This window comes from Protopterus annectens, chromosome 8.part0 (assembly GCF_019279795.1).
Source record: "Protopterus annectens isolate FY-2018-M chromosome 8.part0, PAN1.0, whole genome shotgun sequence".
Lineage (NCBI taxonomy): Eukaryota > Metazoa > Chordata > Ceratodontiformes > Protopteridae > Protopterus > Protopterus annectens.
The window spans coordinates 1,888,374,603-1,888,391,586 of NC_056741.1; the positions used below are offsets into that span (position 1 = coordinate 1,888,374,603).

Genomic DNA, 16,984 nt, shown 5'->3' on the forward strand with positions numbered 1-16,984 from the left:
CCGTAAGGCGATGCCTGATCCGCTGGCTCAAGCGGCCCCCTCCATGGCATGGGAGAGTAGCCGCATAGACGTGTTCGATACCGATTTTAGAGTGGTCATGCGAGTCGAGAAGGTCCATTTTTCCTCAGCCGACATGGACTCAGGGAGAGACTCAGCGTATTCCTTCACCAGATCCCGCTGAAGCCTAATCACATGGGCCAAGTAATTCAGCGCCCTTATGGAAAAGGTAGCTGAAGCAAACATCCGCTTTCCGATATGATCCATCGTCCGAGACTCCTTATCAGGCGGAAGGACTGAGGAACTATCCTGTGCCAGTTCCTTCTTGGTGGCAGCCGCCACCACCATGGCATCTACTGGGGAGCCTTTACTCCATGCTGTCCTATCCACAGGGGGGCTAAGGATCTTATCTGGTCTCCTGGGGATTGGCTCTACAGTGTCTGGCTCCTTCCATGCCCTGGTAGTAATGAGGTCTACCAGGGTGTCGGCCAGAGGGGACACCCAAGAGGTAGACGGCCCTGCGTCAAACGCATCCAGAAACACCGACTCATCTGAGGAAGGATTTTGGGTTGACTACCCCCCTTTTAGGCGTAGCATTTCCATAATGTCTCCAAAGGAGACATCCTCGGGGGTTGACCTGGGGGAACCTTCCTCTTCCTCTAAATCGGCGTCATCCATGAGGGACTCGGGGGAGTCCAAGTGCCTTCTCTTATACTTGCGTTTGTGAGGGACCTCCTCGGTGGGACTGTCCGAGGAGGGCTCACCAACAGGGTCATGTTCCTCCAGTGGAACTGAGTGGGGCATCGACGCAGGCTGTCCCTGGGGTCGGATGATGGAAGACAAGCCCGTCTGCGAGGGAGCATTGGCTGGATCCATAGCACGAGCAGGGGGTCTCGAACCTCTCGAGAGGACCCTCTCCACCACGTCGAACGCCGAAGGTAAGCCGCTCTCTCTCGGTTCCATGAGCAACACCCACGGATCCGACGCGGGGATCGGCGTCGTAACCAAAGCGATCGGACCCGAAAGGGAAGTGTGCTCTGACCTCAACGGAGCCGAAGACACACTTACCCCCTCAGATCCGATGCATGGCTCTCAGCCCCGAGAGCTCGGATCCGAAAAGATATCCAACAAACACGAGGGCATGGCCGGCGTCGAAGAAGCAACTACTATCGGCGCCGACTCCCTGGCTCTGAGACTGCTCGGATCCGACGGCTCCGAAACCCGATAATGGATCGGAGAAGGAGCTATGGGGGCACAAAATGGGGCCGAGCTCCCCCCCGGAGGGGGGGGGGGCAGGAGCATGCCCATCTGCATCTGGGCCTGTAGGAAGCGACGCATCATCCGGTCCATGTCAGCGTCTGAAAGGCTTCGTGTTGACCTAGAAGAGGCTGCCGAAGCTGGCCGGGAAGGACGCCGCGACGACCTCGAAAATGGTCGGGCTCCTCCTCCGGCTCTGGAGAGAAATGTGGGAAACGGAGCCGAGAGGGGGAAGCCCCGGAAATCTTCAGGGGAGAAGACAACTGTTTAGCCAGCGGGACAGAGGGAGCAGAGTCGGCCCGCTGCTTGTGGCTCCTAAGCGTCTCTCTATCCCTATCTCTCTCTCTCTTTCTCCCTCTCTCTCCCCTCTCTTTTCTCTTTGCCTCCTTCTCTCCCTGGGACAAGGTGGGAGGTTGCGTCCCAGCCAGGGGAGATAGTACAGCTGGCTGAACAGCCGCAGCTGCAGCTGGAGCCGCTGAGGGAGAGGAGGAAGAAGCAGAGTCCGCGGGCAAAAGACCCACCAGGATCAGCTTGTTCCTCCTATCCCTCACAGCCCGGGGGTTAAAGGCTGCGCAGATCTGGCAGCCCGATGACAAATGCTCTACCCCCAGGCAAAGAACACACTGAGTGTAGCCATCAGCTGGGGAGAGCTTATGGCCACACTCAGAGCATTTAGAAAAAAATGGCTTTAGGGCCTTCGGCCGTACCAAAAACCACAACCACACACACAGACACACAAGAATAAGGGGAAGGGTGAATATACTAAACTTAAGCTAAGCTAATGGGTTTAAACTAAACACAAACACACACCTCTCTAATTTTACCAAAAAGTCAAGAATTTGACAAATACTTCCTACCGAACCGCCAAGAGCTCGTAACTCGTGCTTGCTAAACCACGGCAAACGAGTTCTGAGGGCTGGAAGGAGGTAGCAGGGTAAGGGGGAGGAGCTTGGAGCTCGGATCTTTAGCTTGGAAAGCTGCCGGCTCGGATCCAGGTCAGATCCGATACTCACAGGTTGCTGATCAAATGAAGTTAACTACTTCAGATCTCAAATTTAACCTGCACATACTCCAATGTACAAAAGAAACACCAAAAACTTGGTTTACTGTATCGCAACAAACAATTTCTAACCCCTAATGCCAGACTCTCCCTTGCTCAGACATTCCTCCTCCCCTTCCTACTATATGCTTCTCCAGTTCTTACTAATATCCAGGCCACAACCTTGGAAAAACTCCAACAAGCTTACCATAAAATAGCTAGATTTATCACAAACTCTCTATACAATGCTCATCATTGCCTTGTCCTAAACTCTCTCCAATGCCTTGAACTTCCCCAACAACTATTGTTATCTCAGTTTTAAATGTTACACTTCATTCTGTACAAACCTCTATTATGTCCATCTCTCTCTTCATTTGTCTCTACCTATTCCCCAACTTGGACCCTCCAGACCTCCAACCAGCAATTTCTAGACACCTACCAAACCAAGAAAACAGTAGGCAAACTTCTATACAAATACTCTGTTGCCTATGCTTGGAATAAACTTCCCTTAGACATACGTACCATCACCCATCCACCTCACTTTAAAAATGAACTCAAACTTCTTCTACTACAGTCCAAAGACTGCCCTTGTCAAGACCCAGCCTAGACTCTCTGTACCCCTTACACACTTTTAAATAATTCCTTCCCTCTCAACCATTTCTGTTCTAAGTAGATACTTCCTGAACTCAATCATCTATGCTGATGGCTCACTTCTTATGTAAATATATTATTCATTTTTGTTATCTCTCTGTATAAACTTTATGTATATTACCTTTGTGCATGTACTCTGCTTTGTTTCTTTAAATTGCTGTTTAATATGCTTTGTTCTGTAATTCTTTCTATCTTAAATATTGTCAATTATTGTAACTACTTTACTGACTGTGTACTGGAGCTTTTCTCCTCGGGTCTCCACTGAAAATGGGCCACAAGCCCAGATGGACCAACCTGGTTAACAAATGTCAATCAATAAATAAATAAAGATAAAACATTACATATCGTTACTTTAGTTGCTTTATTAAACTTACACAACCAAAATTTTGCTCCATAACACAGATGAGTGGCAATTCCCTAGATAAGAAAATATTAAAAAGGTGCATGCAAAAACTTTACATATGGAAACCCTATCCATACAGGTACTACCAAGAATCAGCATAAGCTTTTGCAGGAAAGAAAACAGCAACAGAGGAAATTATCTGAACTCAGATGGTGAGTAAATTCAAATGCTATGATTTTTTTTTCTTACAGTGACCCTACCTATAAGACCGGTTTATATTAAAATTATGTCTAAAGTGTAATTTTTGTGGGAGTATAGTAAAAAATTTAACAGCTTTCACAGACATGGCATAATGCAGCAAACAGTATACGGTATGTCATACTTTACAACCAGAAAATACCTGAACAGTTAAAAACGTTATTTCTGAACATGACTGTCCTTACTTTAAATGACTGCTTATACGTATAGATATCACGTCCTCCATCAATCTTCTTAAGTTTACTGAACAAAATTAGATCCTCAAATAAAAAGATGTGGCGGTGGTATTTTCTGCGTCCTAGATATACTATGAACTCATCCTGTCGAATCAGCTGCCCTTGTTCCTTCAAGTTTACCTGATAAAATTAAAACGCCATGTTACATTTTAACAGCTCATCTAGAAAGTCATGTTAAGAATACAAGCAGTGCAAAACCGTACGTCATGCTTATCTAACAAAATGGTTAATAATTCATTATCTAGAATAACTTCCAAAAATGCACTGTTTTCTGTGGCTTGAAACAGGGAGCACTTTACTGCTGACATCTTATAATATACTGCACTGTAGTCTATGTAAAGTAATCCTTAATGGGCCTGCTACTCTTGATCGAAACAAAAACTCTAAGCATACTTCCTGTTTCATAATGGAACAGAACCCACTAATTCCAGCACACAAATAACTGAAGCACGTGTACTCAAAGTGTATTTCAACCAAAACAATACCAAATGCATTTTTACAGGGCAGCAAGCCCCGCCCCCAACTCCTTACATAGATATTTTACTTCAGAGATCACCCCAACTCACAGTGAGTATTCAAAAACATTTAATAAAAAAAATTATCTCTTTATGAGACTATGATCTTCGGCTGAATATAAAGTACACATTAGAAGTACACACACTTCTAAAGCATGCAGTGAGCAAATACAACCTCAAGAAGTGAAGCTTGAGTAACAAAAAATAAGCATTTACATCTCGAACACTAAAGTAAAACTAAACCTAAACAAAAACTCAAGGAAGTTACATCTGTCATTAACTTTCAACCATACTAAATAGCGAGGGGTTTTGCTTTTGACTTCTCCATCTATAATTAGGATCCAGCAAACAACCTGAGGGTCAAACATTCGGCAGGGGGAAATGGGATACAGCAACCAATGGCCAGCTTTTTCATTTCAAGGGAAGGGTATGGAACTGCTCAAGAAATGCTGTTTGCTGTGGAGGCCAGAAGACCGTATCACTGCACTCTGCACTCCACATGAAAACATATGCACTCAGCAGTCTGCTAGAATGTACTTCAGGCAAAGCAAAGGTAGGGTCAGAGGTTTGAAAGATTACCACAATGATTCCAGGCTATGATCAATCACTGTGGCCATGGTGGATGGGTCTGCATTTCTGAGGAGGCACAGGCTAAGCATAACAGTGCAGATAAACTTTAGCTTTGGCTTTTCTAGAGAGATGTTTTTTTTTCTGTGGACTGCTCAGTGTGGACCTGCTATCATCTTCAAAGTAGGCAGTGCTTTTGTGGCTTGAGAGAAAGGAAAGTACAGTTGTGTACACTTACCATAAATGTAGATGTTCGATTGTATTCACTGTTGCAGTCATCACATTTGGGTTATCCCTGCCAGGGTAGCCCTCGGCCGGCCCGAATACCAGAGACTTAGTATTTCTGCATCGGTTGCTGTCGCTTCAGGACTGACATCAGGTCGTCAGTAGTATAAAGTAGGGCAGCCGACGCAATTACATCAGTTTTTCTTGCCCTAACCTGTCAGGAGCCCCCAAGAAGGAGCTAGGTTCTGGTGGAAGAACCCCAATAGTGGAAAATAAATACCAATATGTCCCTTGTCAGGAAAGAGAAGAAAGGGGGATGGAGGGAAGGAAACCAGGACTGCAACAGTGAATACACTTGAACATCTACATTTATGGTAAGTGTACACAATTGTATTATGTTCTTCGTGTTTCACTGTTGCAGTCATCACATTTGGGTTGATTCACAAAGCTGAGGAAATGGGTGGAGCCAGTCAAGGAAACTAGGGGCTGGTTAGGATGCTTTGCAAGACTGCAGAGGCAAACCCTGCCCTGAATTTGGAGAAGAGAGGCAGGTGGTAATGCTTTCTTAAAGTGTGAACAGATGACCAGGTGGCAGCCTCCAGGATGCCCCTGGTGGGGGCTCCTCTGAGGAAAGCTGCGGAGGTGGAGGCTGCTCTGTTGGAGTGTGCCCTGAACTCCTTGGGGGGAGGCTTTCCATGTTGTTTGTAGCAGAAATGGATGCAGTTTGCTATCCATTTGGATATGGTTTGTTTGGAGATGACTTTGCCTTCTGCCCCTGTAGCAAAGCTAACCAGCAATTGATCAGACTTTCTGAAGGATTTAGCCCTGTCCAGATATAATCTGAGCTGTCTGTGCACATCCAGATAATGCAGAATCCTTTCCTCCTTGTTCTGTGGATTAGGAAAAAAAGGTGGGCAAATGAATGGATTGGTTGAGAGCCACAATGGACACCACCTTGGGTATGAAGGATGGGTTAGTTCTGAGGGATACCCCGTCAGCATGGAAGATGATGAAGAGTTCCACAGCCATGAGTGCTTGCAGCTCAGAGACTCTTCTGGCTGAAGTGATGGCCAGAAGGAATGCTGTCTTCCAGGAAAGAAATGTTAGCTCTGCAGAAGAAGCTGGTTCGAAAGGGGGCAAGGTGAGTTTTTCCAATAAAAGTTAAGGTCCCAAGCTAGTGTTGGTGCCCTTCTGAGTGGCCTCAAGTTGCTAGCCCCTCTTAGGAACTGTTTGATCAAAGGGTGTGAGAAAAGGGGCTGCTCAGTGGGAAAGTGAGCAGAAATAGCAGAGGCATGAATTTTTATAGAGAAGAAAGAGAGGTCATTGTGTAGTAGGTCCGCTAAGTAATCCAGGATGAGAGGGAGGGAGGGCTGTGCCATATTGGCTCCCTTAGCCTGGATGCAGGTGCAGAACCGTTTCCATTTGTCAGACTTTCTGGTGCTAGGACATCTGGCCTCATGGATAACATTTAGAACCTGTTTACTGAGGTTGTCAGATTGGTTGGGGGTTAGGGAATAAGCCAAGCTGCCAAAATGAGTGTCTGCAATTGGGGATGCATGAATTCCCCTTCCCTCTGGGTCAGGAGGTTTGGAATCTGAGGCAGATGCCATGGGGGCAGTGGGGACAGGCTGTACAGAAAGGGGTACCAGTGCTGCCGGGGCCAGTCTGGAGCTATAAGAATGGTCCTTTGTTTTTCCTCCTTTATTTTGAGCAGTACCCTGGGGATGAAACACAGTGGAGGAAAGGCATAGACCGATAGATTGACCCAGGGTAAGGACAGGGCATCCACTTTCCAAGCCATGCAGTGATACTCCCTGGTGCAGAATTTGCTGAGCTGATGGTTGGTGTGGGAGGCAAAGAGGTCGACCTTCGGTGTGCCCCATTTCTGAGTTACTAGGGTGAAGGTTCTTCTGTTGAGCTGCCACTCGTGTGGGTCCAGATGATTTCTGCTTAATTGGTCTGCTAGAGAGTTGAGAGCGCCTAGTAGGAATTGTGTTAACATGTGTAGTTGTATGGCAGAGGCTGTGTGCCAAAGGGTCATGGCCAGCCTGCATAAAGGGTAGAAGTGAGTCTCTCCCTGCTTGTTGATATACCACATCACAGTGTTGTTGTCTGTTTTGATCAGGAGAGCCCCTAAAGAGAGAAGGGGCTTGAGGGCTATCAAGGCGTGCTGCACAGCCATCATCTCTTTTTGAATGATGTGCAGAGGGATTTGCTGTGGGCTCCACTGGCCCTGTATGTACCTGCCATCCAGGTGTGTACCCCAAGCATAGTCTGATGTCTGTGGTGAGGGTCTGGGTGGCAGGGGATGGTGAGAAAGGCAGTCTCTTGTTGTGGGAGCACGCTGTTGCCCACCAAAGAAAATATTTTCTGAGGCCAGGAATTATAGGTAGAAGAGTTTCCAGGTCTTGACAGTGTTGACACTAAAGGCTATTTAGGTACCATTCAAGTTTCCTCATATGCAGTCTGTTATATGGAATGAGTAGTATGCAAAATGCCATGAACCCCAGAGCTTGCAGGATCTTCCTTGCAGATAGCTGGGGCCTGGTGGCTAGTTGAGAGAAATACGCTGTCAGAAAATTTTGTTTCTCTGGTGTAAGGTATGCCATCTGGGATGCTGTGTCCAGGCTTGCTCCCAGGAAGATAATCCATTGGGTGGGCACCTGTTTGGATTACTTTTAGTTGACTGTGTACCCTAGGGAGGATAGTTTTGTTTTTACAAAGGACAGGTGTTTGAGTAGCTTTTCCTGGCTGTCTGCCTGAATAAGGCAGTCATCTAAGTATGGGTAATTCTGAATATTTCTTTGTCTGCAAAAGGCAATGGCCGGAGCCTGACATTTTGTGAAAACTCTGGGAGCAGTAGATATGCCAAAGGGAAGGGCAGAGAACTGAAAGTGTTAAGATCCTGCCCTGAAACTGAGATATTTCCTGCATGATTCCCTGATAGGAATGTGGAGGTAGGCCTCTTTTAGATCTAGGGTGGCTAGCCAAGTGTCCTTGGGGAGCATGGGTAACAGCTGCTGGAGGGTGAACATTTTGAATTTTGGGATCACCAGGAAGGTGTTTAGCTTGGATAAATCGAGGATGGTGCACCAGGTTGCCCTCTTTTCTGGGCACCAGAAAAATTCTGGAGTACAAACCTTGGCCTATCTGTTCTGCAGGAACGTGCTCTACTGCCCTCATAAAGAGCAGGGAAAGGATTTGCTTTTGAGCCTCTGCCCACTGGTTTGGTGGTAGATCTGGGAACCCTTTTGGGGTTGGAAGGGTGTGGAAGGAAAATTTGTATCCCTGAGACGCTATGTTCAGAACCCAGTGGTCACTGGTAATGGTGCCCCAGGTGCTTGAGTGAAAGGAGAGTTTTCCTCCTAGGGGTAAGAGAAGGTGGGCAGAGGTAGGGGGTGGGGGAGGTGAGTCATTGTGAGTTCTTACCATAAGGGGGTGGCTTAGAACTCCCTAGTTTTGAAGTGGAGGTAGTCCACTGCTTAGATCTCTGCATTCCCTCTGGCTGCTGTCTGGAGTGTCTGGTTCCCTGGGGCCTAGGCTGGATTGGCTTACTAGAAGCAGGAAAGGACCAATGTTTGGAGGGACAATGCCTGCTGAACCTATGGGGCTGGACCTGCAAGAAATCCTTAACTGCTTGCATAGATTTTGCTTTTTCTTCCATCTTTTTTAAGACCTCTTCTGCCTTAATGCCAAGTAAGTTATCTTTGTGCAAGGGGGCATCTAACAATTTAGATTTGACATGGTCTGGCAAGGGCTGTTCCTTAAGCCATGCATGCCTTCTAATGACAGATCCAGTGACTGCTGCCCTGCAAGAAGCTTCTAGGGTGTCAAAACCACAGTGCAAGGTGTGTTTAGTTCCTTGACGCAGAATGCATTAACTCTTGCAATTCTTTTGATTCTGCCCAAGTAGGAAAGGAAGACAATTTTTGTATAAGGAGTTCCAGGGTATGTTGCTGAAATTTCAGCATATGGAACTGACAAATTAGTGTCTGATAGCAAGAGGAGCTGAGGTGTATATTTTTTTACCCCATCTGTCCAGTGCTCTGGAATCCCTATCTGAGGGGTTGGGATTCTTAGCAGAGGTTGCATTAATTCCTTTAGGCCCTTGAGAAATTACCTCAGGGTCAGCAGTAGTATTTTTAAAAAGAAATTTGTGTTTCCCAGGGACTCTATAGTACCTGTCTGGTTTTCTGGGTGCAGGAGGGAGGATGTCAGGAGTCAAGCTGTATTCCAGGAAAACATCCTCCACAACATCCAGGACTGGGGGGGGGTGGCCAAGGGTCTGTGCTGTGGAAGATCTAGTAATGCCCTGAGTCTCTTTTTAGACTGAGGGTAGTCTTGACTCTCCCATTGGAAATGCTCCATTAAGGTATGCAGGGTTTCCACAAAGGAAAAATCTTCTGGGGTGCTGATCCTGCAAGAAATCTGAGGTGTCTTCTGCAACTTGGTCGAATAGGGACGTGCAAGTATGCTTCCTTGAGATCTACAGTCACCAGCCAAGACTCCTTGCCCAACATGAAAAGAAGTTGCTGTAGGGTCAGCATCTTGAATTTTGGCACAATGAGATAAGTGTTCAGTGCGGACAGGTCGAGAATAGGTCCCTATTGATTTTCTTTTCTTGGTACAAGGAATAGTCTGGAGTAAAATCATTGGCCTTGTTCTGAACATGGTACCTTTTCTATAGCTTTCATCTGAAGTAAATTGTTGATCTGTCTTAAAGCCTCTGCCCTCTGATTTGGTGGAAGGTTTGGCATTCCACTTCTTTTTGGCAAAGTGTGGAAGTGGAACCTGTATCCTTTGTCTATTATTTGCAGTGTCCATGTATCCTTTGTAATATAATGCCAGTTTTTTGAGAATAAAGCCAGCCTTCCGCCCAAGGGTGCTTCCAGTTGATCCCTGGTAGGCGGAATCAGAGTTAAGTCATTGAGCCTGTGCTGGTGCAGTGGTTGTTGTTGTTGCACTACTCCTCTGGTTGGCAGGCTGCCACTGACGGCCTCTGTAGGAGTCCTTCGATTGACCTCTGCCTCTAGGGTGCCTGTTCCTGCCTCTCTGGGCTCTGTCCGAGTCTGGAAAGGACCAATTCTTAGTAGGCCAGTTTCTGCTGAATCTCGGTGGTTGTACTTGCAGGAAATCTTTAACTGTTTGCACAGATTTTGCCTTTTCTTCAACCTTTTTTAAGATCTCCTGAGCAGAGGAGCCAAATAAATTTTGTTTCTCCATTGGAGCATCTAGGAGTTTAGCTTTAACATGGTCTGGCAAAGATTGTTCCTTCAGCCAGGCATGCCTACGAATAACTGCCCCAGTCATAGCTGATCTAAATGAAGCTTCCAGTGCATCATAGCCACATTTTAAGAAATGATTACTAACCTGTTGTGAATTGTGTACCAAATCCTGAAGGGATTTACGGTCTAGGGGTTCAGGAGAAGAAAGTTTCTTATTCAGTTCATCTAACAAATACTCTTGGTACTGTATCATATGAAATTGACAATTTAATGCCCTGACAGAAAGAGTTGCAGAAGTATACACCTTCTTTCCCCATCTCTCTAAAGCTCTAGACTCTCTTTCAGAGGGTAGAGGATTTTGGCAGTAGCGGCCGCAACCCCTTTAGGGCCCTGAGAAATAGTTTCTGGGTCTGCAGAATGGGCTTTATACAGATGGAAATGAGAATCCGGGACCCTGTAGTATCTGTCAGGTTTGGCAGGGGCCGGAGGAAGAGTATCAGGGGCTGTACTGACATCATTGTACACATCATCAATTACATTCAGAACAGGAGGTATAGCTAAGGGCCTATGTTGAGGCAAATGCAAAAAGGTCCTTAATCTTTTCCTAGAATCAGAGAAATCCTGACCTTGCCATTGAAAATGCTTTCTCATGGAGTGTAGAGTCTCACCAAAGGAAAATTCTTCAGGAGGGGAGGCCGAAGGGATAGATTCCTCAGCATCTGAATCCTCATAAGGCGAGTAAGCCCCTTCCTGGTGGTCTGACAACTCAGACCCATCCGTGGAATCATCTGAAGAGTGTGGGTCAGAGGGGTCAGTCCTGGGCCTTTTGTCCGGAGGAGGGTGAGAGGCCCTGTCTGGGCGAGGATGTGAACCCCTAATTAAGGAGATAAGGTCCTCAGCAAGGCTGAGGATCTGTGAACTAGAGGAAGGCCTCTGGGAGGTAGTTTTGGTAGGCAAAGCTTTAGATAGTTTGGCAGCTTTAGCCCTTGAAAAGGCCTTAATGGACATGGAAGCAGGGGGCCTAGCTGCCCCACGTTTAGGGGTAGAAATGTCCAAAGGTATGGTGTCGGACATGTCCTGAACACTGGTTTCGGTAGGAAGTTCTGTAGCCGGCTCAGCCGGGGCCTCCCGGGCCTCGGTGGTTGGATGTATGGTTTCGGAAGAAGGAATCTCCGTGGACTCGGTTTCGGCCGAAACCGAGACACTCGCGGTAGGCCTAGCCGTGGTTTCAGCCGAAACCGCGGGCCACGAGTGTCGGTCCTTTTCCTTCCGTTTTTTCACCATATGTGAAGTCGGAGTCTCCGACGGCATTTTATAAGCAAAAGTGGCTCCAAAAATTTCCTCTGCAAATTCCGACCGATGTCTAAGAGTTCGTCGGTTGAAGGAAGCACAGGCTAAACAGGCCGATATGTCGTGGTCTGGGCCTAAGCAAGGAAGGCAGTAGGAATGGAAATCCTTATGAGGTATTTGTTTCCCACAAGTTAAACAATTATTTACTTTGTCTGACATCGGCTGAGGCAAGAAAGAGTCCCCAACGGGGTACTTAGCTTTTTTCGAAGTCTTCGGTAGCTGAATTCACTGGATCTGACCGACCGGCACTTGCGAACAGCTTCTGCTTCGGGCACCGCGCGGCAAGAAAGACTGAGGAAAATGGCGTCGGCTGATGCTTTTATACCCCAGACGCTCTGACGTCGGGGAAAGTGCGACATCAGCCGAGGCCAGACCCAGACTTTGGAATCCGGCCGACCGAAGGGCTGCCTGAGGCAGGACAACCCATATGTTATGACTAAGGTATTTCTCACAGATCCAAAGATGCTACTGTTCTCCTATATTCAGCACTGATCAGAACTATTATGCAGTACAACACTGCACTTAGTATTTATCTCATTTAACATCTCGATAAACTTGAAATGCTCTAGAAGTTTCTAACAAAGAAGAGGATCTAGTCTTAAAGTACAGTTGTGTCCCACTCACCATAATTGTAGATGTTCGAGTAGATCAATGTTGCATTACTTTTTGGCTGTTCTTGCGATGCAGAACCCATGACAGGCCCAATTTCCACAGTCTTTGCTTCATCCTTAGCTGATGGATGTCCAAAGACTCTTCAGGTAGTTCTAAGCAGCAAGCAAGCAGTCTGATGCCTAAGGACAGCACGACCTGCCCAGTTGTCTCAATCTGATTGAGAAGACAGAAAAACATAGCAAGCATACAGGAGATGAAGGAGATAATAGGATTATCTGCAGAGAACTCCTCTACCACTTGTACCCAGGGATATGCTTCAGATCTGGCTTTGGCCATTTCGAAGCGTTGGAAACGATGTGTAAGGAACGTGCTACCTAAGACCAAGTTTGCCTGCTAATAAAAGGGAATTTAAAATTATAAGGGTATCAACAGATACATAACTAACATAAACACTGCATGGCTGATAAAGAGAATGAAAGAGAAAGACACGAACTTCAGGAGCCAAGTCCCAGTCAGCTACAACCATTTTGAATGGAAATATAATAAGAAAATATTAAGAGGGGGGTAGTGGGAATGTAGCTCATGAAAGATGAACACAGACAGCACAGATCTATCACTACAGTGAGTACATAACTTTTGTATAAGATGTTGTCCTTTCCGTCCATTTCTCAACATATAGGGCAAAGTTCCCAGCTTCTTTCTGAAGTGGAAGGCCTTATGGAAGAATAGCTCTAAATCTGGATTGCATATCTAATTTATAGTGTGAAATGAAGGCATGCACCTTGCACCAGGTAGCTCCAGCACGTCATCAACTGGAACACTAAAGAAGGCTGCTGTACACAAAGCCACAGGTTTGGTGGAATGAGCCTTTGGGGTCAAAGAAGTAGCAGCCTTCTTTCTTGATAAATGAAGGAAATGTACTGGGTGACTCCGAATACTGATTTTCCAAGTTTAGCTGAGGAAAAGGACACAAATAACTGATCAGATTTTCTGAAGGGTTTCATCCATTGTAAATAAAAACATAAATGACAATGGACATCAAGAAAATACAAAGCATATTCACCCTTTTTCAAAAAAACTTGGGAAGAACACTGGATGATTTATGAACTGATATAAGGATGATTCAGAAGTCACCTTAGGAAGAAAAGAGGAGTTGGTTCTTTATTACACTATTCTTGTGAAAAAAATGAGAAGGGAGGTTTTGAAGACAGGGATTATAGCTTAGAAATTCTCCTGAGAGAAGTGATAACCACCACAAATAATGTCTTTAATGATAAAAACATTTATGTCAGCCTTAGCAGCAGGTTCGAATAAGGGTCCACTCAAAACATGTAGCAAAACAGTGACACCCCATGCAGGGACTGGTTTTTGAACTGAGGGCACAGTAAAAAGGTAACTCTGAGGAAAGTATTGGATAATCTGACAGATGTAATGGGTGTATGGTTCTGGTTTTTGAGCTGAGGGCACAGTAAAAATGTAACTGTGGGGAAAGCGTTGGATAATCTGACGGATGCAATGGGCATATGGTTCTCACCCATGTGGAAGGAAGATATAGCGGCTAATGGTACCTTGAGTGTGGAACAGCTGTCTTCACATTGGAAGAGATATGTCAGGAAATCCAAAATTGCTCAAAGAGAGGCTGAGAAAGAGACTATATTCTTTTCAATTGCCCAAATAGAAAACATTTTCCATTTCCTCTTATAAATTTTCCTAGTCAAAGGCTTTTGGGAGGAAGACAAAATATGGACAACTGAAAGTGAAAATTGGGACTGCTGAACCTTAACTGAAACTGAAGAAACAATGCTGTCAGTTTGAGGGAATGAATGTTTGGGTGAGGCGACTCCAAAAGGTGAGACAGAAGATCTGGGTCCAAGCCCAGCCTCAAAGGAGGGTAAACTAGACGATGCCAGAAGAAGAGAAATCACACTTGTCAAGGCCAATAAAGGTCTATGAGAATGACTGTGACCCTCACTGAAGATGCTTTCTGTAGAAACTCTGGAATTAGGGGTATCGGAGGAAAGACATAAAGTAGATCTGGGGGCTAAGGGTATGTTAGAGTGTCTCTCAGTGATTACCCCCTCTTCGGGAGTTAAAGCAAAGAATTTGTTGCATTTGGTGTTGTGGAGAGAGGCAAAGAAGTTGCATCAAGGTCGGCCCCATCAGCTGAAAATCTGCTCTGTTACTAATGGGATGAGAGACCACTTGTGCAGGAACAGGATGGTTCTGCTTAATCTGTCAGCAAGTACACTGGATCTCCCTAGGATATGCATTGTTATTAAAAAGCTGTGAGAGGCTATTACCCATTGCCACACTCTCATGGCCTCTCGACACAAAGGTTGAGATCTGGCTCCTACCTGTTTGTTGATGTACCAAACAACTGCCATGCTGTCTGTCTGAATAGATATCACACCCGTAGGGAGACAGTCCTGAAAGGCCTGCAACACTAGGAGCACTGCTCTCATCTCCAATATAATGATGTGAAAATTGGTCCCAGCTTGTGATCATGTTCCTTGGGCTTTCTTTCCCATAAAATGCCCCACCCCCACTGCAGTTGGGAAGCATCTGTTGTCACTGTGGCTTGAAGGGAAGGAAGACTGAAAGGACATCCCTGTAGAACATGCGGAGATTCTAGTCGCCACTCTATGTGAGTTCTGCAGACATCTGTTAATATCACTAGAAAAAACATGGGTTGTCTTCTGATTGACCAATGAATTGCCACAGTCCATCAATGAACCTACATGTACAATCTGGCTAGTCTCTATGGACTTTTGGAGAGATAAGATTTATTGGTGAAGGGTTGTAAAGAATAGTTGTGTAAAATCTTCCCATAACCATAGATGTCCTTCTCTTCCATGTTGCAGTATTCTTAACTTTTGGGTTAGCCTCCGCCTAGCTACCAGAATGTCTGGCCAGTATACAAAAGCTATAGTCACTGCAAGGTATGTGGGACATCTGACGTTGGCCGTAGGGAACGTGGGTCATAAAAGTGACGTCTGCATGTAGCTTCCTCAGACTTGAGTGCCCTAGTTGGACCTCAGTCAAAGGAAAGCTTCACAAGTCCCTAATCATCCAGCAAAGCCCAAATTTTCTTTGGAACAGGAGGTAGGAGGGTGGGAAAGAATACAGCAACATAGAAGAGAAGGACATCTATGGTTATGGCAAGATTTTACACAACTATCCTATGTCCTCCTATTCTCATGTTGCAGTATTCTTAACCTTTGGGTGAGTGCCATAACTCAAAGGGAAGAAGACGAGGGTGGTTTGGAACTATTTTTCAAAAATCTATGCAGGATTGCTCTAGCAAACCCTGCTCTGGCTCTGGAGATGTGATTCAGTTTGTAATGTTTTGTGAAGGTATGGACAAATGTCCAGGTAGCTGCTTAGAATAGAGGCAGTGTCCAACCCCCTGAAAAAGGTTCAACAGGAGGCCATAGCCCTGGTAGAATGGGCTTTAATATTGGAGTCTATGTGTTTTCCATGGAAGGCATAGCAAAAAGGAGATGGCTTTGGAAATCCGTGCAGAAACAGTCTGTTTAGTCACAACTTTTTCCCAGAGCCCTGGGGTGAAAGGAGACAAATAGTTGCTCTGATCTTTTAATTTTATTTTATTTTTTATTTTATTTTATTTATTTTACATTTGTTGACCGGGAAAGTCCGACTGGAACGAGGTCCATTTACAGCAAGGCCAGGGGAGAAAAGCTCCATATTAATTAAACAATAATTGCAAAACGTCATAAGACAAGCAAAAAACACAAGAAATAATACATATCTACAATGGATTTGATTTTAGCAAGCTTAAGTTGTAGAACAATTTGGCCCCAGATGGAAGTCAACTAAGGAGTTTCCAACACTGTAGCATAAAGACAGCAAGAAGAAGTAGTGAGGAAGGTGAGAAGGAGTGGAAGAGAGAGAAGGGAAGTATTTATGTAATGCATGGACAGAGCCAGGAATCTATAAGATATGACTTAAGTGAGTTTTTAAACTGTGTTGTAGATGATGCAGAAGCTACATTATGGGGGAGGTTATTCCAATTTCTAGCTATGGTATAAGAGAATAGAGCTTTGCCAGCAGTGTTGTTAGCATTTGAGATACATAGGAGAGTTTTGTTGGTAGAACGGAGAGGACGATTTGCTGAGTATTGGGTCAGTAGTTGGTTTAGTGCTGGAATTTTGTGAGGATGCCTTAGAATGTTGTAACAAGAAATAGTTGGTGGTAACTAAGTACTTGAGGAAGTTGATTTAATCTTAGTGTAGAATTTGAGTTGTCTGTGAACATGAAGGGAATGCAGGACGCTCTTGCTGTCATTCTGGGGCTGCAGGAAGAAAGTGAGAAGGTGGATACATAGGTTCAGGGATAACCCATTGACCACCTTAGGCATAATGGACAGGTTAGTCCATAAGGTAACCCTATCTTTGTGGAAGATCAAAAAAGGTTGGGTGACCATGACGGCCTGGAGCTCTGAGACTCTCCTGGCTCAAGTTAAGAATACCAAAATCACAGTTTTCTAAGTTCAATACTTTAGGGAGGCTATAGCTGTTGGCTCAAATGGAGAAACAGTGAGCTTCTCCAACACATAGTTCAGGTTCCCAGGGTGGTGGAACTAGCCTCCTGGGTGGTCTAAAGTGTAGAACTCCTTTGAATAACTTCACTTGAAGTCTAGAAGCATGTAGTGGTTCCAAAGGCAGACATGCAGAAACAGCAGCAAGGTG

General features: G+C 45.4%; 1 protein-coding gene across 1 annotated transcript in view; it reads right to left on the reverse strand.

Annotated features, from left to right (window-relative positions):
* PLEKHG4 (pleckstrin homology and RhoGEF domain containing G4) overlaps positions 1–16,984 on the reverse strand; it is a 3,374,045-nt gene that overhangs the window by 464,576 nt on the left and 2,892,485 nt on the right. The window contains exon 18 of the mRNA XM_044079537.1: positions 3,731–3,901. Within this exon, the coding sequence (XP_043935472.1) occupies positions 3,731–3,901 (171 nt within the window). The remainder of the gene's footprint in view (positions 1–3,730; positions 3,902–16,984) is intronic.